General features: G+C 37.4%; 1 protein-coding gene across 1 annotated transcript in view; it reads right to left on the bottom strand.

Annotated features, from left to right (window-relative positions):
* The window catches only part of DNAI4 (dynein axonemal intermediate chain 4), a gene marked incomplete at its 5' end in the record, with an annotated part of 123,748 nt that overhangs the window by 54,504 nt on the left and 43,644 nt on the right, over positions 1 to 25,600 (bottom strand). The window contains 1 exon segment of the mRNA XM_082863468.1: positions 7,758 to 7,913. Coding sequence (XP_082719594.1) covers positions 7,758 to 7,913 — 156 coding nt within the window.

The following is a 25,600-nucleotide window of genomic DNA, read 5'->3' as shown; positions in this document are numbered from 1 at the left end:
ACAAATGATAATGAAAACACGATGACCCAAAACCTATGGGATGCAGCAAAAGCAGGTCTATGAGGGAAGTTTATAGCAGTACAACCTTATCTCAAGAAACAAGAAACATCTCAAATAAACAACCTAAACTTACACCTAAAGCAATTAGAGAAAGAAGAACAAAAAAACCCAAAGTTAGCAGAAGAAAAGGAATCATGAAGATCAGATCAGAAATAAATGAAAAAGAAATGAAGGAAACAATAGCACAGACCAATGAAACTAAAAGCTGGTTCCTTGAGAAGATAAAGAAGATTGATAAAGCATTAGCCAGAGTCATCAAGAAAAACAGGGAGAAAACCCAAATAAATGGAATTAGCAATTAAAAAGGAGAAGTAACAACTGACACTACAGAAAAACAAAGGATTATGAGAGACTGCTACAAGCCACTATATGCCAATAAAATGGACATACTGGAAGAAATGGTCAAATTCTTAGAAAAGCACAAGCTTCTGAGACTGAACAAGGAAGAAACAGAAAATATAAACAGATCAATCACAAGCACTGAAATTGAGACTTTGATTAAAAACCTTCCAACAAACAGAAGCCCAGGACCAGATGGCTTCACGAGCAAATTCTATCAAACATTTAGAGAAGAGTTAACACCTATCCTTCTCAAACTCTTCCAAAATATAGCAGAGGGAGGAACACACCCAAACTCATTGTACAAGGCCACCATCACCCTGATACCAAAACCAGACAAAGATGTCACAAGAAAGAAAGCTATAGGCCAATATCACTGATGCAAATATCCTCAACAAAACACTATCAAACAGAATCCAACAGCATATTAAAAGGATCATACACCATGATCAAGTGGGGTTTATCCCAGGAATGCAAGAATTCTTCAATATATGCAAATCAATCAATGTAATACACCATATTAAAAAACTGAAGGAAAAAAACCATATGATCATCTCAATAGATACAGAAAAAGCTTTTGACTAAATTCAACACCAATTTATGATAAAAACCCTCCAGAAAGTAGGCATAGAGGGAATTTACCTCAACATAATAAAGGCCATAAATGACAAACCCACAACCAACATCATTTTCAATGGCGAAAAACTGAAACCATTTCCACTAAGATCAGGAACAAGACAAGTTTTCCCACTCTCACCACTATTATTCAACACAGTTTGGGAAGTTTTAGACACAGCAATCAGAGAAGAAAAAGAAATAAAAGGAATCCAAATTGGAAAACAAGAAGTAAAGCGGTCACTGCAGATGACATGATATTATACATAGAGAATCCTAAAGATGCTACCAGAAAACTACTAGAGCTAATCAATGAATTTGGTAAAGTAGCAGGATACAAACTTAATGCACAGAAATCTCTTGCATTCCTATACACTATTGATGAAATATCTGAAAGAGAAATCAAGGAAATACTTCCATTTACCACTGCAACAAAAAGAATAAAATACGTAGGAATAAACCTACCTAAGGAGACAAAAGACCTATATGCAGAAAACTATAAGATACTAAAGAAAGAAATTAAAGATGATACAAACAGATGGAGAGGTATACCATGTTCCTGGATTGGAAGAATCAACATAGTGAAAATGACTATCCTATCCAAAGCAATCTACAGATTCAATGCAATCCCTATCAAACTACCAATGGCATTTTTCACAGAACTGGAACAAAAAATTTCACTATTTGTATGGAAACACAAAAGACCCCGAATAGCCAAAGCAATCTAGAGAAAGAAAAACGGAGCTGGAGGAATCAGGCTCCCTGACTTCAGACTATACTATAAAGATGCAGTAATCAAGACAGTATGGTACTGGCACAAAAACAGAAATATAGATCAATGGAACAGGATAGAAAGCCCAGAAATAAACCCACACACATATGGTCACCTTATTTTTGATAAATAGGTAAGAATATACAATGGAGAAAAGACAGCCTCTTCAATAAGCAGTGCTAGGAAAACTTTGGATCTGTCACCTCAGGCAAGGGCAGCAAAAGCAAAAATAAACAAATGGGACTACATCAATTTCAAAAGCTTTTGCACAGAAAAGCACACTATCAACAAAATGAAAAGGCAATCTACCGAACAAGAGAAGACATTTACAAATCATGTATCTGATAAGGGGTTAATATCCAAAATATATAAAGAACACATACATCTCAATATCAAGAAACCAGATAATCAGATTAGAAAATGGGCAGAGGACCTAAGTAGGTATTTTTCCAAAGAAGACCTACAGATGGCCAACAGACACATGAAAAGATGCTCAACGTTACTAATGATCAGGGAAATGCAAATCAAAACTACAATGAGATATCACTTGAAACCTATCAGAATGGCTAACTTCAAAAAGATAATAATGACTTCCCTGGTGGCACAGTGATTAAGAATCCACCTGCCAATGCAGGGGACACGGGTCTGATCCCTTGTCCAGGAGGATCTCACGTTCCGCAAAGCAACTAAGCCCATGAGCCACAACCACTGAGCCCACATTCTGCAACTGCTGAAGCCCACACACCTAGAGCCCGTGCTCCACAACGAAGAGTAGCTCCCACTCGCTGGAACTAGAGAAAGCCTTCATGTAGCAACTAAGACCCAATGCAGCCAAAAAAAAAAAAAAGAAAGAAAGAAAGAAAGAAAAGACAATAAATAACAAGTGTCAGCAAGGATGTAGAGAAAAAAGAACCCTCCTGCACTGTTGGTGGGAATGTAAATTGGTACAGCCACTACGCAAAACAGTATGAAGATTCCTCAAAAAACTAAAAATAGAATTACCATATGATCCAACAATTCCACTGCCTGGTATATATCTGAAGAAAATGAAAACATTAATTTGAAAAGATACATGCACTCCAATATTCATAGCAGCATTACTTACAATAGCAAAGATATGGAAACAACCTAAGTGTTCATTGATAGATAAATGGATAAAGAAGATATGGTATATATATAATGGAATAATACCAAACCATAGAAAAGAATGAAATCTTGCCACTTGCAACAACATGGATGAATATAGAGGGCATTTTCCTAAGTGAAATAAGTCAGAGAAAGACAAATATTGTATGATTTCACTTACATGTAGAATCAAGAAACCAAAATAAATAAACAACAAAAACCAGAAACAGACATAGATACAGAGAACAAACAGGTGGTTGCAGAGGAAATGAGTGTGGGTGGTTGGGTGAAACAGGTAAAAGGGATTAAGAGGTACAAACTTCCAGTTATAAAATAAGTCACAAGGAAGTAATATACAGCATAAGGAATATAGCTTATAATACTGTAATAACTTTGTATGATGACAGGTGGTTACTGAACATATCCTGGTGATTATTTCATAATGTATTTAAATGTTGAATCAGTATGTTGTAAAACAGAACCTAATATAATATTATATCCATTATATGTCAATAAATTTTAAAAAGAATAGCTAAAAATCCAAAAACAGTAACAATATCAAATATTGCCAAGAATGAGAGCAACAGGAATACTCATTCATTGCTTGTGGCAATGCAAAATGGTACAACCACTTTTGAGGACAGTTTCATAGTTTCTTAAGCTAAGCATACTCTCACTATATGATCCAGCAATCATACTCCTAGGTATTTACCCAAATGAGTTGAAAACTTATATCCACACAAAAAACCAACGCATGAATGTTTATAGCTGCTTTATTTATAATCACCAAAAACTAGAAGCAACCAAAATATCTTTCAATAAAGTAATAGATAAACAAACAGTGGTACATCCATATAATGTAATATTATTCAGTGATAAAAATAAATGAGCTGTCATGATAAGACATAGAGAAATCTTAAATGCATATTGTTTAGTGAAAGCAGCCAGTCTGAAAAGGCTGTATATTATACAATTCCAACTATATGATATTTTGGAAAAGGCAAAAATACAGAGACAATAAAAAGATCAGTGGTGGCCAGGGGTATAGGGAAGAAGGAATGATAGAATAGGTGGAGCACAGGAGAAATTTAGGTCAGTGAAATTATTCCATGTAAAACTGTAATAGTGGAAATATGTCATTATGCATTTGTCAAAACTCATAGAACAGTACAGCACAAAGATTAAACTATAATGTAAACTATGAATAATAATATATTAATATGGGTTTATGAATTGTAACAAATATACTACATTAATGCAAGATGTTCGAAATAGGGGAAATTTTGTGTGGAGTTGGGACAGAGATGGAGTTATATGAATCTCTCAGTACTATCTGCTCAACTTTTCTATAAACCTTTGCTTAAAATGCCTACTCATTTTTTAAAATCTAAAACCCTACTGCAAAAGAAAAAAAAAGCCTTTAAGAGAAAATAATTTTTCTCTGTGAACTGAGCTATGGCCTTATACACTTTCCAAAATGAAAACTATTGGCCTATTTTTCCCTTGAATATGATAACAGAGGTTAAAATATAACCCATACATTCAAAATTTAAATGGAATAGAAATACTTCTTAAAGCAATATGGATCATATTTAACTTTCTTCTCTTTGTGTTTACATTACAAAATCTCAGAGTCAAAAAGGACCATAGAGGTGACCTAGTCCTAGTTTTTATCTGAATTACTTTAATTCTCAATAAATCTGATCATTCGGCTCTGTTGCATACATTTTTCTGTTTTATTTTCTCCCTTTTCCTAGTTCTGGGGTCTCCTATTCCACTAACTGGCCATCATAATAAAATAAAATTTATTTTCAGTTTGTATTGTAGTTATTGAATATAATTATATTATCCCTTTTTGCTTTTAAAAGCACACCCATACACACATGAAATAAAAGACCCGCAATTTGAGACATTTTCCTTGTAGGACCTTCCACTAACACTTTTTTGTGGATCAATGGCTTTAATGGGGGTGGGATAATATATTTTGAAGTCTCATGTAATTTTTAGTCTAAGACTGATTTTTTTCCTAGCAATTTTTGGAATCTTCTAAAAGCAAACCTACTGTATGGACATTAATATTTAAATAACAAAAAATAATGTTTCTTTAATGGTTACTAATGATTCATTCTTCCCCTTCACTTTCCTCTGGGAAAATGAACTGGTGTTCATTATAAATAACTTTCAGTAAAATATGGATATAGTCTACATACCATAAATATCATTTAAAAAAACCAAAAGGATATAGGTAACACATCTAAAGTTTAGACATTTTTAACATTAAACTTGAGAAACAATGATAGAGCAAGTTATAAGGTGATAAGTTCCATGAATCTGTATCTCTGAAGGGTATGTAGTCATTATAAATAAGGTCATTGTTTTCTGAAAATTACCAATTCTTTTTAAACTTGGCTTTTCAAAATATTTACTGATTTACTATTTTTAAATATTACATTTGTCTTTGGGTCAAAATTAGTGAGAGTAGAAATATTTGAGTTCAATTTATGAAAATTTACCAAAACTTTACAAAACTTTGCCAGGGTATAGTTTGAAGTAAAGACCATCCCTTAAATGTAGTAATATAATTCTAGAAGAAAAAGACTCAGAAGTTCAGAATATGGAGACAAAAATTATATAATCACAATATAATCAGAAGTGGAACTTAACAAACTTCTTATAACTGAACTTTGTAAAAATTCTTTCATAGCAGTATATCTGGAGAATTACAGTTTTGTGTTGGTTTTAATTATAACATTTAATCTTAAAACTTAACATACTAAAAGCTAAATTTGTAATGCAGGATTTGCAAGCCTTGGTACTATTGACATTCTGGCCAGATAATTTTTTTTGTTGTGGGGCTGTTTGGTGAATTGACAAAATTTTAGCAGTATCCTTGGCATCTACCCAAAATGTCAACATAGTCATGACAACCAAAAATGTCTCCAGATATTGCCAAGTGTCCCCTAGGAAAGGTAAAATTGTCCCCAATTAAAAGCCATTGTTGTTAACGTATCTCCGTTTTATGTTGTCACAGAGCTTGCATATTTTATTTTTCTTACAAGTTATCTAACGTATAGAAAGAGAGAGAGAAAACTGTGGAACCTACGTGTATGAAAAAGAGCTTAAGAGCAATTAAAGAAGCGACAGAGAAAGATACGATCTTTGAAACTCTTGACAGGTATCCAAGAAAAAATAAAATTTTCAGTTCAAAGTTCAAGACTGTGTGAAAGAGTAACAATGATATTTCTAAGTAAAAGTTGTATTTTTCATGTTCCACCAGAAAGAAAATATTGTAACTACTACAAAAGAATTTGTTAAAAATGTCACATGAAAACATTCCAAAAAATCTTAAATAACAAGACACTAATAAAAGAAATTTTAAAAGATACAAATGAATGGAAAGGTAGTCCATGCTCATGGATTGGAAGAATTAACATTGTTAAAATGTTCATGTGGGGCTTCCCTGGTGGCGCAGTGGCTGAGTCTGCCTGCCGATGCAGGGGACGCGGGTTCGTGCCCCGGTCCAGGAAGATCCCACATGCCATGGAGTGGCTGGGCCTGTGAGCCATGGCCGCTGAGCCTGCGCGTCCGGGGCCTGTGCTCCTCAACGGGAGAGGCCACAACAGTGAGATGCCCGCGTACCGCAAAAAAAAAAAAAAAAAAAAAAAATGTTCATGTGACCCAAAGCAGTCTACAGATTCAATGCAATCCCTATCAAAATTCCAATGGCAGGTTTCACAGAACTAGAACAAATAATTCAGAAATTTATGTGGAACCACAAAAGACAGTGAATAGTCTAAGCAATCTTGAGAAAGAAGAACTAAGCTGGAGGTACACACTCTCTGATTTCAAACTATACTACAAAGCACTAGTAATCAGAACAGCATGGTATTGACATAAAAACAGACTCATAGATCAATGAATCAGAATAGAGAGCACAGAAATAAATGCACACATATATTGTCAATTATTTATGATGAAGGAGCCAAGAATATACAATGGGGAAAGGATAGTCTCTTCAATAAATGGTGTGGGGAGAACTAGACAGCCACAAGCAAAAGAATGATACTAGATTACTATTTTACACCAAACGTAAAAATTAACTTAAAATGGATTAAAGACTTGAAACATAAGACCTGAAACCATAAATCTCCTGGAAGAAAACATAGACAATAAGCTTCTTGACATTGGTCTTGGCATTGATTTTTTAGATCTGACTCCAAAGCAAAAGCAACCAAAGCAAAAATAAACAAGTGGTACTACATCAAACTAAAAAGCTTCTGCATAGCAAAGGAAACCATCAATGAAATCAAAAGACAACCTACTGAATAGGAGAAAATATTTGCAAACCATATATCTGATAAGGGGTTAATCCAAAATATATAAAGAACTCAAAGAACTCAATAGCAAAAAAAAAAAAAAAAAAATCTGATTAAAAATGGACAGATAAGCAAAACAGACATTTTTTCCAAATGGTACATGAGATGTTCAACATCACTAATTATCAGGGAAATGCACGGTATTATGTTAAGTGAAATAAGTCAGAGAGAGAAAGACAAATACCATATGATTTCACTCATATGTGGAATGTAAAAAACAAAACAAAAACCAAACTCATAAATGCAGAGAACAGATTCATGGTTGTTAGAGGGGAAGGAGGTTGGGGGGTAGGTGAAATGGGTAAAGGGGGTGGGTTAATTATAGAGTGACAGATAGTAACTAGACATGGTGGTGATCACTTTGTAGTGTAGACAAAGATTGAATTATACGTTGTACACTTGAAACTAATATAATGTTATATACCAATTTTACCCCAATTTTTAAAAAACTGAAATAAATGAAATCTTACTTTTTTCTAAATTACTCCCTGGCAGTCTTTGGTCCCAGTCTTTAGAAGGTATGCTTGCTTTACTACTTGAATCAACTGTAGATCTTTTTACTGGTAAAGATGAAAGCTCCATAGCATTATAAGAATCGTACAAATCCCAAGCAGTGGACATTATGCCTAAATAAAGAAACAGAAAGGTACAAAGTATTTTGAACCAAATTCTAATATTTTCGCTTATATATAACGAGTTATAGCAAAATCTAAGATAAGAAAATCTATTGTTCAGGGAAAAAATACTATTGTTTTCCAACAATGGCAGGAAGTAGGTAACGATGAAAAAGAAATAAATCAAGAGGACACCTTAAGAGATCCTTAGCCATTACACTTTTAGCATCTACAAATACCTTAATATTTTAGTAATAGCTGCAAATAATCCTCACCATCTATTCTGATCCCCATGCCTTCCTCTCTTTATCCCAAACTGTTGCCACATAATCTCATTAGTCTGTCAGTATAGGGCTGCCTTGATATGGTCCTGGACAACCATGTTATAATAAGGTTTTAAGGTGCTTTACTTAAGGTTAACATATAACATACTATATTCTATAGTACTTTTTATTTGTAATCATATAATTCCATTTTTATCAAGTTAAATTTCCTATATACTAATGTGTAAAGATTGTACTTGGGAAAGTGACAGACTGTTCTCAGGAAATTTATAGACTAGTATGGTAATTACCTTCTCTTTTTAAATTTTTGTTTAATTTTTCTATATTTAATCAAATTAGCAAATATAGCAATGGCCTCCAAACAAAAACTGGTAATGTTATTTATCTTTAATATATAAAAATAAAAAGTGCCCAACCCCTTTTATTGCTGATATAACAATGAAATTCTCATATATAAATTATTGTATCAGTGACCATGTAATGATATATTCCTACATGCTAACCTTACTAAACTTTCAGTTAAAGTACAATGATTTAATAAAAAGTTATTTTCCCTGAAAATCAAAACAGGATCTAGATCTAATAAATGCAACTACTTCATTGTTAGAACTTTTATTTTCATGATGTGGAATGAAAGAGCTCTGGTATTTAACAATTTTTTCAATTAGTAAGAATGTTAATTCACATCTCATAATAACATTTCTATCTTAATGAACTTATCTTGATAGTATGTAACAAAGTCATGCACAGAGTAAATAAATACCTAGTATATTTTGCTGAATTGAAAAGGGTACAATTTCCATGGTCACAAAGTAAAAGACCTTAGAAAGAAATTATTTCTTTGAATTTTGAATTACCTAACCTTCTTTTTCTTCCGTTAACTAAAAGTTTAGGAAGTTGAGCATACAGAAATATATTGTTACATGGTCACTAATAAGATAATTGTTACATAAATAAATATACAAGTTATAAATGAGCAATGTAAGATGTTTTGGTGATTTAAAGTTGTTTCTTCTTTAAAGATAACAAATAACATTCATTGGTAATTTTAGTTTAGGTAACATCATTACATTTGTTCACTGGAATAAAAATTAACCTAAGAAACAGAAAACCTAAGAAACAGATATTATGTACATGCCATAATATCATGTACAAGGTAGAATAATAAATAATGAGTGTGACTTCCCAGTTTTATACTGTCATACACTATTAAAAAAATCTTATTTTAATTACTATCAGAAAAAAAAGTATTCCTTACTATATGTATGTTTTGAGCATTTCTGTGTGTACGATTGTGTAAAGTTGTTACAAGTTTTAAAACATTGTTTCTATCTACTAGTTTAATTCAGACTATAAAAGAGTAACAATTGGCCACGTAACATTTATAGAAAAATAATTTTGGGCTTCTCTGGTGGCGCAGTGGTTGAGAGTCTTTCTGCCGATGCAGGGGACACGGGTTCGTGCCCCAGTCCAGGAAGATCCCACATGCCACGGAGCGGCTGGGCCCGTGAGCCATGGCCGCTGAGCCTGCACGTCCGGAGCCTGTGCTCCGCCACGGGAGAGGCCACAACCGTGAGAGGCCCGCGTACCGCAAAAAAAAAAAAAAAAAAGGAAGAAAAATAATTTTATTTTAGCTGAGTAAAAGGACATGCTTACTGTAAAAGAAAAGGTAAGACTTACATTTCCATCACCTAGAAATAATAACTGCTAACATTTTCATGCATGTCTTTCCAGACTGACATAAATATATATGTGTTTGTATATGAACAAATATAAATGCATATTTTTAATAAAAATGAGCTCATATCACACATACTTTTTTAAAAGAATTTTTATTGTAGTATAATATACATAGAAAACAAACTGTCTTTATGAAATCTACTGAGTTTTAGGATTTAACTGTATTTTCAAAAGTTAGCCAGGAACACTAATACATTTATTGAATTATCCATTTTTTTGAAATGACACTTCTGTAATAAATTATTGTATGTATACTGTTAGGTGGGAAAACTTTTCCTCAGTTTTTGTGAATCTTTACAGAGGCAACTTCAGCTAAATTGACATTTCTGGCTTCTCTATGTCCCTCATTCACTAATTGCCAGGGAAAGAGAAATGGCTAATCCTATAGGAGAGTTTAGGAGAAGGAATTGCAGCTCAGCCACTTCTGGATTCTTTTGTTAAACCTGCTCACTTGCAAAAAGCATGCATTCTGGTCTGTTCTCACCCATGCAGAGGAGGTCTGTGCTTTTCTAGCTGTGCCAATTACTATTGGTAAGATCTATTCTGGAGGGGAAAACAGCAAGTCCACTTAGCTGTGGATTTAAGGCTACATTTTTCAATTAACTTCATCAGTAATAAAGGTACTACTTTTATTTCCTTCTCTGTGACTCCTGAATCTCTTTCAATTTCAACCAAAATCAGGCAAGGAAGACATGCTTTTTTATTGATCCGTAAAATCTCAATACTTACTTGGTCTGTATCAAATTCTTTAATATAAATTGTACCATTATTTTTAAAATTTTTATTGGAGTATAGTTTATTTACAGTGTTGTGTTAGTTTCAGGTGTACAGCAAAGTGAATCAGTTATACATATATATATATCCTCTGTCTTTTAGATTCTTTTCCCATATAGGCCATTACAGAGTAGAGTTCCCTGTGCTATACCCATTATTTTAATAAAACCTTTATTGTGAAATATATACCTTCACAGAAGAGTGTATAACACATATATGTGAATTAAGAATTAATACCATGTACTCACAAACCAGTATAAGAAATAGAACATCCTTAGATGCTTAGAAGCCCCCTGGACACTCTCCCATCATAGGCCCCTTCCTTCGAGCTACCTCCAAAAGAAGTATTCACTTTGCGTAACTTTTGTATTGATCATTCTCTTGCTTTGTTTTAAGGTTTTTTTCTCCTATGGCAAATGCTATTGGGGTCCTGCATGTATCCATTCTGCATCAGCTATTACTTGCCAATCTCCCAACTACCAGCACCTGCATTTCTCTGCTTGGGTCTGTCTTTGGTCACCAAGACCACTTTGATGTCCATAAATTAGGCTGGGATTGCCAAGGAACTAACAAGCCCATCAACCATCAAACAATGTATACCTAGATAATACACTGTCTAGTTAAAAAAACAGAATAGCAAACACTAACACAGATGCATAAGGAGAAAACAAAACCACTATTAGATGAGGACAATTAGATGAGGACTCCCAAGAGAAGACAAGCAGAACTATCTGGGCCATAATCTGACTTCAGCTTCTTTGAGAGTTTATAAGAGACACTTAGAGGGAAATCACAGGGTGAGACCATGAGTAAGTCCTTGGAAACACAGAGCTTAACCCACTAACAGCACCTGACAAGCTAGGCACTGAATGTCCACTGAAAACATGGTCAGGGTAAGTGGGCTGCTTTGTGTTTTCTGTTCACCATGACTTCTCTGCTGCTCTCAGGAGTATGGTAAAACAGAACATGTCTGTGAAGTGAAATGAGTTTCCTCAACTTACCTAAGGAGACCTACTGGAAAGGAGAGTAGGGACTATATTAAGAATGGTAAAACCCAGCTAGATACAGAGAAGGATCTGGGCAGATTCACCTGAGCATTCTGTCCTCAGGTTAAGAAGATGGGACTCAGAGTTTCCAGTTCCACAGTTAAGGGGCTTGGAAGTTGCCATTCTGTACTAACAACAAGTAAAAAATTAAACAGACTGAAAAATCAACACCTCTTCTTGGATCTGAAAAAGAGGTAAGGACACAGGGAAAAGAACTGCTGCCTCTAAGATTGGAGAGTCACAGTTTACTGCAGCAGAGACTCAGAAGTAGAAACTGCTGTGGGAACCAGTTCTGGGGTAGGAAAACCTGAACTGTAAATGATGAATTGGTGCAGGTTCAGTGTGGACAAGTCTGAGAGTTAAAAACTCTAAGGGGCCCAGTCATAGGGAAGCCCCTGCATTTTGTGAGCTTTATCTCCAGGAGCTGGACCAGATTCCCAGAGTGAGTATGAGAAAAAAAAAAAAAAATCCCTCATGCTTCTGGTAGGGGAAGGGGAAAAGGAACCATTCTGAAATATACCAGAGCACTCTGTTCTTAACAATGCCTGCCCTCAGAATAAACTAGTTCAGCAGAGAACAGCCTGCCAGGGTCTTTTCAGAGCCTAACTGACCTGTGGGAAGGGAAATACCCAGCACCAGCACACTGGAGACGTCTTGTCCTACCTAAGGGTGGGGAAAAAAACTGAGACACATTTGTGAAGCTCATAGTCCACAGGAATAGGTACACTGAAAGGCTGAAACCTAATCAAAGGACTAAAATGCCTGCCTCCTCCACACCTTACCACCACAGTACTAAAGGCCTATTTACAGCAGCTCCTTTTACCTGATACATCATGTATCATATGTATCATACTAAAAGATCATACTAAAAGATAAAAAAACATACTAAAAGATAAAAATCATACTAAAAGATAAATCATACTAAAAAAATCATACTAAAAGATAAAAAATTATACTAAAAGATATAAAAATCATACTAAAAGATAAATCAAATCATACTAAAAGATAAAAAAAATTTTGAAGAGGTAGAGCAAGCATCAAAACTAGACATGGCCGGGATGTTGGAATTATTAGACCAGGAATTTAAAACAACTGTGATGAATATGCTAAGGGCTCTAATGGATAAAGTAGACAAAATGCAAGAACAGATTGGCAATGTAAGCAGAGAGATGGAAATCATAAAAAAAAGGACCAAAAAGAAAAGTGAGAAGCCAAAAACACTGTAGAAGAATGCCTTTGATGGGCTTATTGGTACACTGAACACTGCTGAGGAAAGAATCTCTCAGCTTGAAGAAATCTCAACAGAAATCTCCAAAACTGAGAAGGAAAGAGAACAAAGACGAAAAATACAGAACAGAAAGAAGGGAAAGAAGAAATCTTATTTGAAGACATAATGGCTGAAAACTTCCCTAACCTTGAGAAGGAGATAGACATCCAGATCCAGGAAGCCCAGAGTTCCTAATAAGAGGAAACCAGGGCTTCCCTGGCGGTGCAGTGGTTGAGAGTCCGCCTGCCGATGCAGGGGACACGGGTTCATGCCCCGGTCCGGGAAGATCCCACATGTCGCAGAGCGGCTGGGCCCGTGAGCCATGGCCGCTGAGCCTGCGCATCCGGAGCCTGTGCTCCGCAACAGGAGAGGCCACAACAGTGAGAGGCCCGCGTACCGCAAAAAGAAAAAAAAAAGAAATACCACTCTGTGCATGGCCACAACTGTGAAGTAAGGAAAGCCCTATCTAAGGAAAAGGTGGCTAGTGCTTCATCTAGCCAAAGAGGTCAAAGTGGTTCTGGAAACTTTGGTGGTGGTCGTCGAGGAGGTTTTGGAGGGAATGACAGCTTTGGTCGTGGAGGAAACGTCAGTGGTCAAGGTGGCTTTGGTGGCAGATGTGGTGGTGGCTATGGTGGCAGTGGGGGTGGCTATATTGGATTTGGTAATGATGGAAGCAGTTTTGGAGGTGGCGGAAGCTACAATGATTTTGGCAATTATAACAATTAATCTTCAAATTTTGAACCCATGAAAGGAGGAAACTTTGGAGGCAAAAGTTCTGGGCCCTATGGTGGTAGGGGCCAATACTTTGCCAAACCACAAAACCAAGGTGGCTATGGTGGTTCCAGCAGCATCAGTAGCTATGGCAGTGGCAGGAGGTTTTAGTTGCTGCCAGGAAACAAAGCTTAGCAGGAGAGGAGAGCCAGAGAAGTGACAGGGGAACTACAGGTTACAACAGATTTGTGAACTCAGCCAAGCACAGTGGTGGCAGGGCCTAGCTGCTACAAAGAAGACATGTTTTAGACAATACTCATGTGTATGGGCAAAAAAAAGCTCGAGGACTGTATTTATGACTAATTGTATAACACGTTATTTTAGTTTCTGTTCTGTGGAAAGTATAAAGCATTCCAACAAAGGGTTTTAATATAGATTTTTTGTTTTTTGCACCCATGTTGTTGATTGTTAAATGTAATAGTCTGATCACGACACTGAATAAATGTGTCTTTTTAAAATGTGCTATGTAAAGTAGTTAGTCTACTCTGAAGCCATTTTGGTAAACTACCCCAACAGTGTGAAGTTAGCATTCCTTCAGGGTGATGCCAGGTTCCATGTGAAATTTATTTACAACCTGCTTGGATGGAGAAGCCATTGTCTTCAGAAACCTTGGTGTAGTTGAACTGACAGTTACTGTGTTGTGACCTGGAGTTCACCTTTAAAAGGGTCACCCAAGCAAAGTCATGGAGTTTCTTGGCACATCCTATGCAATATATCTAAATTGAATTATGGTACCAGATAAAGTTATAGTTGGGAATGAAGCTTGTGTATCATCCTTTATCATGTGTAACCAATAAACGATTTAATACCCTCTTGAAAACAATGCTAAAGGGACTTCTTTAAGCTGAAAAGAAAGGATGCTAATTAGTAACAAGGAAACATGAAAGAACAAGTCTCACTGAAAAGGTAAATATATAGTAAGTGGATTAATCACTTTTAAGCTAGTATGAAGATTAAAAGAAAAAATAGTAAAAATAGCTATGATGACAATAATTAGTCAATGAATACATAAAATAAAAAGATATTAAATGTGGAGAAGGTGGAAGATGGCGGAAGAGTAAGACGCAGAGATCACCTTCCTCCCCACAGATACACCAGAAATACATCTACACGTGGAACAACTCCTACAGAACACCTACTGAAGGCTGGCAGAAGACCTCAGACCTCCCAAAAGGCAAGAAACTCCCCACGTACCTGGGTAGGGCAAAAGAAAAAACAGAGACAAAAGAATAGGGACGGCACCTGCACCAGTGGGAGGGAGCTGTGAAGGAGGAAAAGTTTCCACACACTAGGAAGCCCCTTCGCGGGCGGAGACTGCGGGAGGCGGAGGGGGGAGCTTCGAAGCCGCGGAGGTGCCGACCGGCACTCACCAGCCCGAGAGGCTTGTCTGCTCACCCGCCGGAGCGGGCGGGGCTGCAAGCTGAGGCTCTGAGGCTCGGGTTTCGGCTTCGGACGGAGCGCCGGGAGAGGACTGGGGTTGGCGGCTTGAACATAGCCTGAAGGGGTTAGTGCACCACAGCTAGCCGGGAGGGAGTCCGGGTAAAAGTCTGCACCTGCCGAAGAGGCAGGAGACTTTTCCTTCCCTCTTTGTTTCCTGGGGCGTGAGGTGAGGGGTTTAAGAACGCTGCTTAAAGGAACTCCAGAGACGGGCGCGAGCCGCGGCTAAAAGCGCGAACCCCAGAGACGGGCGCGAGCCGCAGCTGAAAGCGCGGACCCCAGAGACGGGCGCGAGCCGCGGCTGAAAGCGCGGAATCCAGAGACGGGCGCGAGCCGCGGCTGAAAGTGCGGAATCCAGAGACGGGCGCAAACAGCGGCTAAAAGCGCGGACCCCAGAGGCGGGCGGGAGACGTTAAGGCTGCTGCTGCCGCCACCAAGGGGCCTGTGTGCGAGCACAGGTCACTCTCCACACCCCTCTTCCGCGGAGCCTGTGCAGCCCGCCACTACCAGGTTCCCGGGATCCAGGGACAACTTCCCCGGGAGAACGCACAGCGCGCCTCAGGCTGGTGCAAAGTCACGCCGGCCTTTGCCACCGCAGGCTCGCCCCGCACTCTGTGCCCCTCCCTCCCCGCTGGCCTGAGTGCGCCAGAGCCCCCGAATCAGCGGCTCCTTTAACCCCGTCCTGTCTGAGCAAAAAACAGACGCCCTCCAGCGACCTACACGCAGTGGCAGGGCCAAATCCAAAGCTGAGCCCTGGGAGCTGTGAGAACAAAGAAGAGAAAGGGAAATCTCTCCCAGCAGCCTCAGAAGCAGCGGATTAAAGCTCCACAATCAACTTGATATACCCTGCATCTGTGGAATACCTGAATAGACAACCAATCATCCCAAATTAAGGAAGTGGATTTTAGGAGCAAGATCTATGATTTTTTCCCTTTTCCTCTTTTTGTGAATGTGTATGTGTATGCTTCTGTGTGAGATCTTGTCTGTATAGTCTTGCTTCCACCATTTGTCCTAGGGTTCTATCCGTCCATGCTTTTTTTAAAAGAATTTTTTTCCTAATAATTAATTTTAATAACGTTATTATACTTTACCTTCGTTCTTTCTTTCTTTCTTTCCTTTCTTCCTTCCCTCCTTTAGACAACGAATCATCCCAAATTGAGGAAGTGGTCTCTGACAGCAAGATTTATGATTTTTCCCCATTTACCTCTTTTAGTGAGGGTGTATGTGTATGCTTCTGTGTAAGACTTTGTCTGTATAGCTTTGCTTCCAACATTTGTCCTAAGGTTCTATCCGTCCCTTTTTTTTTTCTAAATAAGAATTTTTTAATTCAATAACTTTATTATACTTTATTTTATTTTTACTGTATCTTCTTTCTTTCTGTCTTTATTCCTTCTTTCCCTCCTTCCTTCCTTCCTCCCTCCCTCCCTCCCTCATTTCTTTCCTTCTTTCCTTCTTTGCTTCTTTCTTTCTTTCTTCCTTCCTTCCTACCCTCCTTTCCTTCTTTCTTTCCTCATATTTCTACTAATTCCCTCTACTTTTTCTCCCTTTTATCCTGAGCCGTGTGGATAAAAAGCTCTTGGTGCTCCAGCCAGGAGGCAGGGCTCTGCCTCTGAGGTAGGAGAGCCAACTTCAGGACACTGGTCAACAAGAGACCTCCCAGCTCCACATAATATCAAACGGCGAAAATCTCCCAGAGACCTCCATCTTAACACCAGCACCCAGCTTCACTCAATGACCAGCAAGCCACAGTGCTGGAAAACCTATGCCAAACAACTAGCAAAACAGGAGCACAACCCCACCCATTAGCAGAGAGGCTGCCTAAAATCATAATAAGGCCACAGACACCCCCAAACACACCACCAGACGTGAACCTGCCCACTAGAGAGACAAGATCCAGCCTCATCCACCACAACACAGGCACTAGTCCCCTCCACCAGGAAGCCTACACAACCCACTGAACCAACCTTAGCCACTGGAGACAGACATCAAAAACGAGGAATTACGAACCTGCAGCCTGCAAAAAGGAGACCCCAAACACAGTAAGATAAGCAAAATGAGAAGACAGAAAAACACACAGCAGATAAAGGAGCAAGATAAAAATGCACCAGACCTAACAACTGAAGAGGAAATAGGCAGTCTACCTGAAAAAGAATTCAGAATAATGATAGTAAGGTTGATCCGAAATCTTGGAGATAGAATGGACAATAGAATGGACAAAATTCAAGAATCAGTTAACAAGGACCTAGAAGAACTAAAGATGAAACAAGCAACGATGAACAACACAATAAATGAAATTAAAAGTACTCTAGATGGGATCAATAGCAGAATAACTGAGGCAGAAGAACGGATGAGTGTCCTGGAAGATAAAATAGTGCAAATAACTACTGCAGAGCAGAATAAAGAAAAAAGAATGAAAAGAACTGAGGACAGTCTCAGAGACCTCTGGGACAACATTAAACGCACCAACATTCGAATTATAGGAGTTCCAGAAGAAGAAGAGAAAAAGAAAGGGACTGAGAAAATATTTGAAGAGATTATAGTTGAAAACTTCCCTAATATGGGAAAGGAAATAGTTAATCAAGTCCAGGAAGCACAGAGAGTCCCATACAGGATAAATACAAGGAGAAATACGCCAAGACACATATTAATCAAACTGTCAAAAATTAAATACAAAGAAAGCATATTAAAAGCAGCAAGGGAAAAACAACAAATAACACATAAGGGAATCCCCATAAGGTTAACAGCTGATCTCTCAGCAGAAACCCTACAAGCCAGAAGGGAGTGGCAGGACATACTGAAAGTGATGAAGGAGAAAAACCTGCAGCCAAGACTACTCTACCCAGCAAGGATCTCATTCAGATTTGATGGAGAAATTAAAACCTTTACAGACAAGCAAAAGCTGAGAGAGTTCAGCACCACCAAACCAGCTTTACAACAAATGCTAAAGGATCTTCTCTAGGCAAGAAACACAAGAGAAGGAAAAGACCTAAAATAACGAACCCAAAACAATTTAGAAAATGGGAATAGGAACATACATATCGATAATTACCTTAAATGTAAATGGACTAAATGATCCCACCAAAAGACACAGATTAGCTGAATGGATACAAAAACAAGACCCTTATATATGCTGTCTACAAGAGACCCACTTCAGACCTAGAGACACATACAGACTGAAAGTAAGGGGATGGAAAAAGATATTCCATGCAAATGGAAACCAAAAGAAAGCTGGAGTAGCAATTCTCATATCAGACAAAATAGACTTTAAAATAAGGACTATTAAAAGAGACAAAGAAGGACACTACATAATGATCAAGGGATCGATCCAAGAAGAAGATATAACAATTGTAAATATTTATGCACCCAACATAGGAGCACCTCAATACATAAGGCAAATACTAACAGCCATAAAAGGGGAAATCGACAGTAACACATTCATAGTAGGGGACTTAAACACCCCACTTTCACCCATGGACAGATCATCCAAAATGAAAATAAATAAGGAAACACAAGCTTTAAATGATACATTAAACAAGATGGACTTAATTGATATTTATAGGACACTCCATCCAAAAACAACAGAATACACATTTTTCTCAAGTGCTCATGGAACATTCTCCAGGATAGATCATATCTTAGGTCACAAATCAAGCCTTGGTAAATTTAAGAAAATTGAAATTGTATCAAGTATCTTTTCTGACCACAACGCCATGAGACTAGATATCAATTACAGGAAAAGATCTGTAAAAAATACAAACACATGGAGACTAAACAATACACTACTTAATAAAGAAGTGATCACTGAAGAAATCAAAGAGGAAATCAAAAAATACCTAGAAACAAATGACAATGGAGACACAACGACCCAAAACCTGTGGGATGCAGCAAAAGCAGTTCTAAGAGGGAAGTTTATAGCAATACAAGCCCACCTTAAGAAGCAGGAAACATCTCGAATAAACAACCTAACCTTGCACCTCAAGCAATTAGAGAAAGAAGAACAAAAAAACCCCAAAGCTAGCAGAAGGAAAGAAATTATAAAAATCAGATCAGAAAGAAATGAAAAAGAAATGAAGGAAACAATAGCAAAGATCAATAAAACTAAAAGCTGGTTCTTTGAGAAGATAAACAAAATAGATAAACCACTAGCCAGACTCATCAAGAAAAAAAGGGAGAAGACTCAAATCAATAGAATTAGAAACGAAAAAGGAGAGGTAACAACTGACACTGCAGAAATAAAAGAGATCATGAGAGATTACTACAAGCAACTCTATGCCAATAAAATGGACAATCTGGAAGAAATGGACAAATTCTTAGAAATGCACAACCTGCCAAGACTGAATCAGGAAGAAATAGAAAATATGAACAGACCAATCACAAGCACTGAAATTGAAACTGTGATTAAAAACCTTCCAACAAAGAAAAGCCCAGGACCAGATGGCTTCACAGGCGAATTCTATCAAACATTTAGAGAAGAGCTAACACCTATCCTTCTCAAACTCTTCCAAAATATAGCAGAGGGAGGAACACTCCCAAACTCCTTCTACGAGGCCACCATCACCTTGATACCAAAACCAGACAAGGATGTCACAAAGAAAGAAAACTACAGGCCAATATCACTGATGAACATAGATGCAAAAATCCTCAACAAAATACTAGCAAACAGAATCCAACAGCACATTAAAAGGATCATACACCATGATCAAGTGGGGTTTATTCCAGGAATGCAAGGATTCTTCAATATACGCAAATCTATCAATGTGATAAACCATATTAACAAATTGAAGGAGAAAAACCATATGATCATCTCAATAGATGCAGAGAAAGCTTTTGACAAAATTCAACACCCATTTATGATAAAAACCCTCCAGAAAGTAGGCATAGAGGGAACTTTCCTCAACATAATAAAGGCCATATATGACAAGCCCACAGCAAACATCATCCTCAATGGTGAAAAACTGAAAGCATTTCCACTAAGATCAGGAACAAGACAAGGTTGCCCACTCTCACCACTCTTATTCAACATAGTTTTGGAAGTTTTAGCCACAGCAATCAGAGAAGAAAAGGAAATAAAAGGAATCCAAATCGGAAAAGAAGAAGTAAAGCTGTCACTCTTTGCAGATGACATGATCCTATACATAGAGAACCCTAAAGATGCTACCAGAAAACTACTAGAGCTAATCAATGAATTTGGTAAAGTGGCAGGATACAAAATTAATGCACAGAAATCTCTGGCATTCCTATATACTAATGATGAAAAATCTGAAAGTGAAATCAAGAAAACACTCCCATTTACCATTGCAACAAAAAGAATAAAAACCTAGGAATAAACCTACCTAAGGAGACAAAAGACCTGTATGCAGAAAATTATAAGACACTGATGAAAGAAATTAAAGATGATACAAATAGATGGAGAGATATACCATGTTCTTGGATTGGAAGAATCAACATTGTGAAAATGACTCTACTACTCAAAGCAATCTATAGATTCAATGCAATCCCTATCAAACTACCACTGGCATTTTTCACAGAACTAGAACAAAAAAATTTGCAATTTGTATGGAAACACAAAAGACTCCGAATAGCCAAAGCAATCTTGAGAACGAAAGAAGGAACTGGAGGAATCAGGCTCCCTGACTTCAGACTATACTACAAAGCTACAGTTATCAAGACGGTATGGTACTGGCACAAAAACAGAAAGATAGATCAATGGAACAGGATAGAAAGCCCAGAGATAAACCCATGCACATATGGACACCTTATCTTTGATAAAGGTGGCAGTAATGTACAGTGGAGAAAGGACAGCCTCTTCAATAAGTGGTGCTGGGAAAACTGGACAGGTACATGTAAAAGTAAGAGATTAGATCACTTCCTAACACCATACACAAAAATAAGCTCAAAATGGATTAAAGACCTAAATGTAAGGCCAGAAACTATCAAACTCTTAGAGGAAAACATAGGCAGAACACTCTATGACATAAATCACAGCAAGATCCTTTCTGACCCACCTCCTAGAGTAATGGAAATAAAAACAAAAATAAACAAATGGGACCTAATGAAACTTCAAAGCTTTTGCACAGCAAAGGAAACCATAAACAAGACCAAAAGACAACCCTCAGAATGGGAGAAAATATTTGCAAATGAAGCAACCGACAAAGGATTAATCTCCAAAATTTACAAGCAGCGCATGCAGCTCAATAACAAGAAAACAAACAACCCAATCAAAAAAATGGGCAGAAGACCTAAATAGACATTTCTCCAAAGAAGATATACAGACTGCCAACAAACACATGAAAGAATGCTCAACATCATTAATCATTAGAGAAATGCAAATCAAAACTACAATGAGATATCATCTCACACCAGTCAGAATGGCCATCATCAAAAAATCTAGAAACAATAAATGCTGGAGAGGGTGTGGAGAAAAGGGAACACTCTTGCACTGCTGGTGGGAATGTGAATTGGTTCAGCCACTATGGAGAACAGTATGGAGGTTCCTTAAAAAACTACAAATAGAACTACCATATGACCCAGCAATCCCACTACTGGGCATATACCCTGAGAAAACCAAAATTCAAAAAGAGTCATGTACCAAAATGTTCATTGCAGCTCTATTTACAATAGCCCGGAGATGGAAACAACCTAAGTGCCCATCATCGGATGAATGGATAAAGAAGATGTGGCACATATATACAATGGAATATTACTCAGCCATAAAAAGAAACGAAATTGAGCTATTTGTAATGAGGTGGATAGACCTAGAGTCTGTCATACAGAGTGAAGTAAGTCAGAAAGAAAAAGACAAATACCGTATGCTAACACATATATATGGAATTTAAGAAAAAAAATGTCATGAAGAACCTAGGGGTAAAGCAGGAATAAAGATGCAGACCTCCTAGAGAACGGACTTGAGGTTATGGGAAGGGGGAAGGGTGAGCTGTGACAGGGCGAGAGAGAGTCATGGGCATATACACACTAACAAACGTAGTAAGGTAGATAGCTAGTGGGAAGCAGCTGCATGGCACAGGGATATTGGCTTGGTGCTTTGTGACAGCCTGGAGGGGTGGGATAGGGAGGGTGGGAGGGAGGGAGATGCAAGAGGGAAGACATATGGGAACATATGTTTATGTATGACTGATTCACTTTGTTATAAAGCAGAAACTAACACACCATTGTAAAGCAATTATACCCCAATAAAGATGTTAAAAAAAAAGATATTAAATGTGACATCAAAAACATAAGATGGGAAAAGAGAATAAAAACATTGAACTTTAGAATGAGATCAAGCATAAGTTTTTATCCCCAAATCAGTCTGTGTGATATAGCACATTAACAAAATGAAGCATAAAACTATATGATCATAGAGGACAAAAAGCATTTGACAAAAGTCAACATCCGTTTATGATAAAAACTGTCAACAAAGTGGGTATAGAGGGAACAGACTTCAACATATTAAAGGCCATATATGACAAGCCCACATCTAACATCATACTCAACAATAAAAAGCTGAAAGCATTTCCTCTAAGATCAGGAACAAGACAAGGATGCCCACAATTTCCACTTTTATCCAACATAATATTGGAAGTCCTAGACGGAGAAAATAGGCAAGAAAAAGAAATAGGTATCCAAATTGGAAAGAAAAAAGTAAAACTGTCACTCTTTGCAGATGACATATTATATACAGAAAAGCCTAAAAACTCCATCAAAAAATTGTTAGAACAAATAAAGTAATTCAGTAAATTACAGGATACAAAATCAATACACAAAAATCTGCTGCATTTCTATACACCAATAACAAGCTATCACAAAGAGAAATAAAGAAAATAAATCTTATTCACAAATGCATCCCCCCACCCCAAAAAAACACCACCTAGGAATAAATTTAACCAAGGTGAAAGATCTCTATATTGAAAACCACAAGACATTAATGAAAGTAATGGAAGAAGACACAAATAAATGGGAAGACACAAATAAATGGAAGACACAAATAAATATCCATAAATGGATATTTCATGCTCGTGAATTAGACGAATCAGTATTGTTAAATGTCCATATTTCCCAAGGCACTCCACAGATTCAATGCAATCTCCATTGAAATTCCAATGACATTTTTCAAAGAAATAGAACAAACTGTCCTAAAATTTGTATGGAACCACAAGAAAAACCAAACAGCCAGAGCAATCTTGTGTAACAAGGAACAAAGTTGGAGGCATCACACTCTCTGATTTGAAACTATATTACAGGACTTCCCTGGTGGCTCAGTGGTTAAGAATCCACCTGCCAATGCAGGGGACATGGGTTTGATCCCTGGTCCAGGAAGACCCCACATGCCATTGAGCAACTAAGCCCGTGAGCCACAACTACTGAGCTCACATGCCACAACTACTGAGCCCACATGCCACAATTACTGAAGCCCACACACCTAGAGCCTGTGCTCCACAACAAGAGAAGCCACCACAACGAGAAGCCTGCGCACCACAACAAACAGTAGTCCCTGCTCGCTGAAGCTAGAGAAAGCCCACGTGCAGCAACGAAGACCCAACACAGCCAAAAAGAAAAAGAAAAAGAAACTATATTACAAAGTATAGTAATTAAAACAGTATGCTATTGACATAAAAACAGACACATAGATCAATGGAACAAAATTGAGAGCTCAGAAATAAACCCACATATATATTGCCAATTAATTTGTAACAAAAGAGCCAAGAATATACAATGGGGAAAGAAAAATCTCTTCAGTAAATGGTGTTGTAAAAATTGGACAACCAGGCTTCCCTGATGGCGCAGTGGTTGAGAGTCCGCCTGCCAGTGCAGGGGACACGGGTTTGTGCCCCAGTCTGGGAAGATTCCACATGCCGCGGAGCAGCTGGGCCTGTGAGCCATGGCCGCTGAGCCTGTGCTTCCGGAGCCTGTGTTCCGCAACGGGAGAGGCCACAACAGTGAGAGGCCCGTGTACCGCAAAAAAACAAAACAAAACTGGACAACCACAGGCAAAAGAATGAAACTAGATCACTATTTTACACCATACATAAAAATTAACTCAAAATGGATTAAAGACTTGAATGTAAGACCTGAAATCATAAAACTCTTAGAGGAAAACATAGGAAGTTATGCTCTTTGACACTGGTCTTAGTAATTCTTTTTTGGATATGTCTCCTCAGGCAAAGGAAACAAAAGCAAAAATAAACAAATGGGACTAGTATATCAAACTAAAAAGTTTTGCACAGCAAAGGAAACTATCAACAAAATGAAAAGGCCTCTTACTGAATGGGAGAAGATATTTTCAAGCAATATATCTTATAAAGGGTTAATATCTAAAATATACACAAAACTCATATAATTCAACATTAAAAACAAACAACCTAATTTTAAAAATGGGTAGAGCACCTGAATAGACTTTTTTCAAAGATGACATGCAGATAGCCAACAGGTACGTGAAAGGTGCTCAACATCACTAACCAACTGGGAAATGCAAATCAAAACCCAATGAGATATCATCTCATGCCTGTTAAAATGGTTATTATCAAAAATACAAAAATAAGTGTTGGCAAGGATGTGGAGAAAAGGGAACACTTGTGCACCATGGGTGAGAATGTAAATTGGTGTAAGCACTATGAAAAGCAGTATGGAGGTTCCTCAAAAAATTAAAAATAGAACTACCATATCATCCAGCAATTCCACTTCTAGGTATTTATACGAAGAAAAGCAAAACACTAACTTGAAAAGATATATGCACCCCCATGTTCATAGCAAAATGAGTACAATAGCCAAAATATGGAAGCAACCTAGGTGTTCCTTGAGGGATGAATGGGTAAAGAAAATGTGTTATATATACATAATGTAATAATATATAGCTATGAAAAAATGAAATCTTGCCATCTGCAACAACATGGATGGATCTTAAGATTATTATACTACATGAAATATGCCAGACAGAAAAAGATAAATACCTTATGATCTCACTTCTATGTGGAATCTAAAAAAGAGAGAGAGAGAGAGCACGGACACAGAGAACAGACTGGTAATTGCCAGAGGCAAGGGAGTGAGGGGTGGGTGAAATGGGTGAAGGGGGTTAAAAAGTACAAACTTCCCTCTATAAAATAAATAAGGCTTGGGGGTGTAATGTACAGAGTGGTGACTATAGTTAATAATACTGTATTGTATATTTGGATGTTGCTAAGAGAGTAGATCTTAAAAGTACTCATCACAAGAAAAAACTTTTCTATGTACAGTGATGAATGTTAACTAGACTTATGATCATGATCATGATCCATTTCACAATATATACAAACATCTAATTGATATGTTGTACACCTGAAACCAATGTTATATGTCAATTGTATCTCAATGAAAAATCGTAAAATAAAAAAGAATTAGAGCAGG

The sequence above is a fragment of the Leucopleurus acutus genome, assembly GCF_964270905.1.
Source record: "Leucopleurus acutus genome assembly, chromosome: 2".
In the NCBI taxonomy this organism is placed as follows: Eukaryota; Metazoa; Chordata; class Mammalia; order Artiodactyla; family Delphinidae; genus Leucopleurus; species Leucopleurus acutus.
The sequence above is the reverse complement of the archived record's forward strand: the minus strand, read 5'-3'. Positions and strand labels throughout refer to the sequence as shown.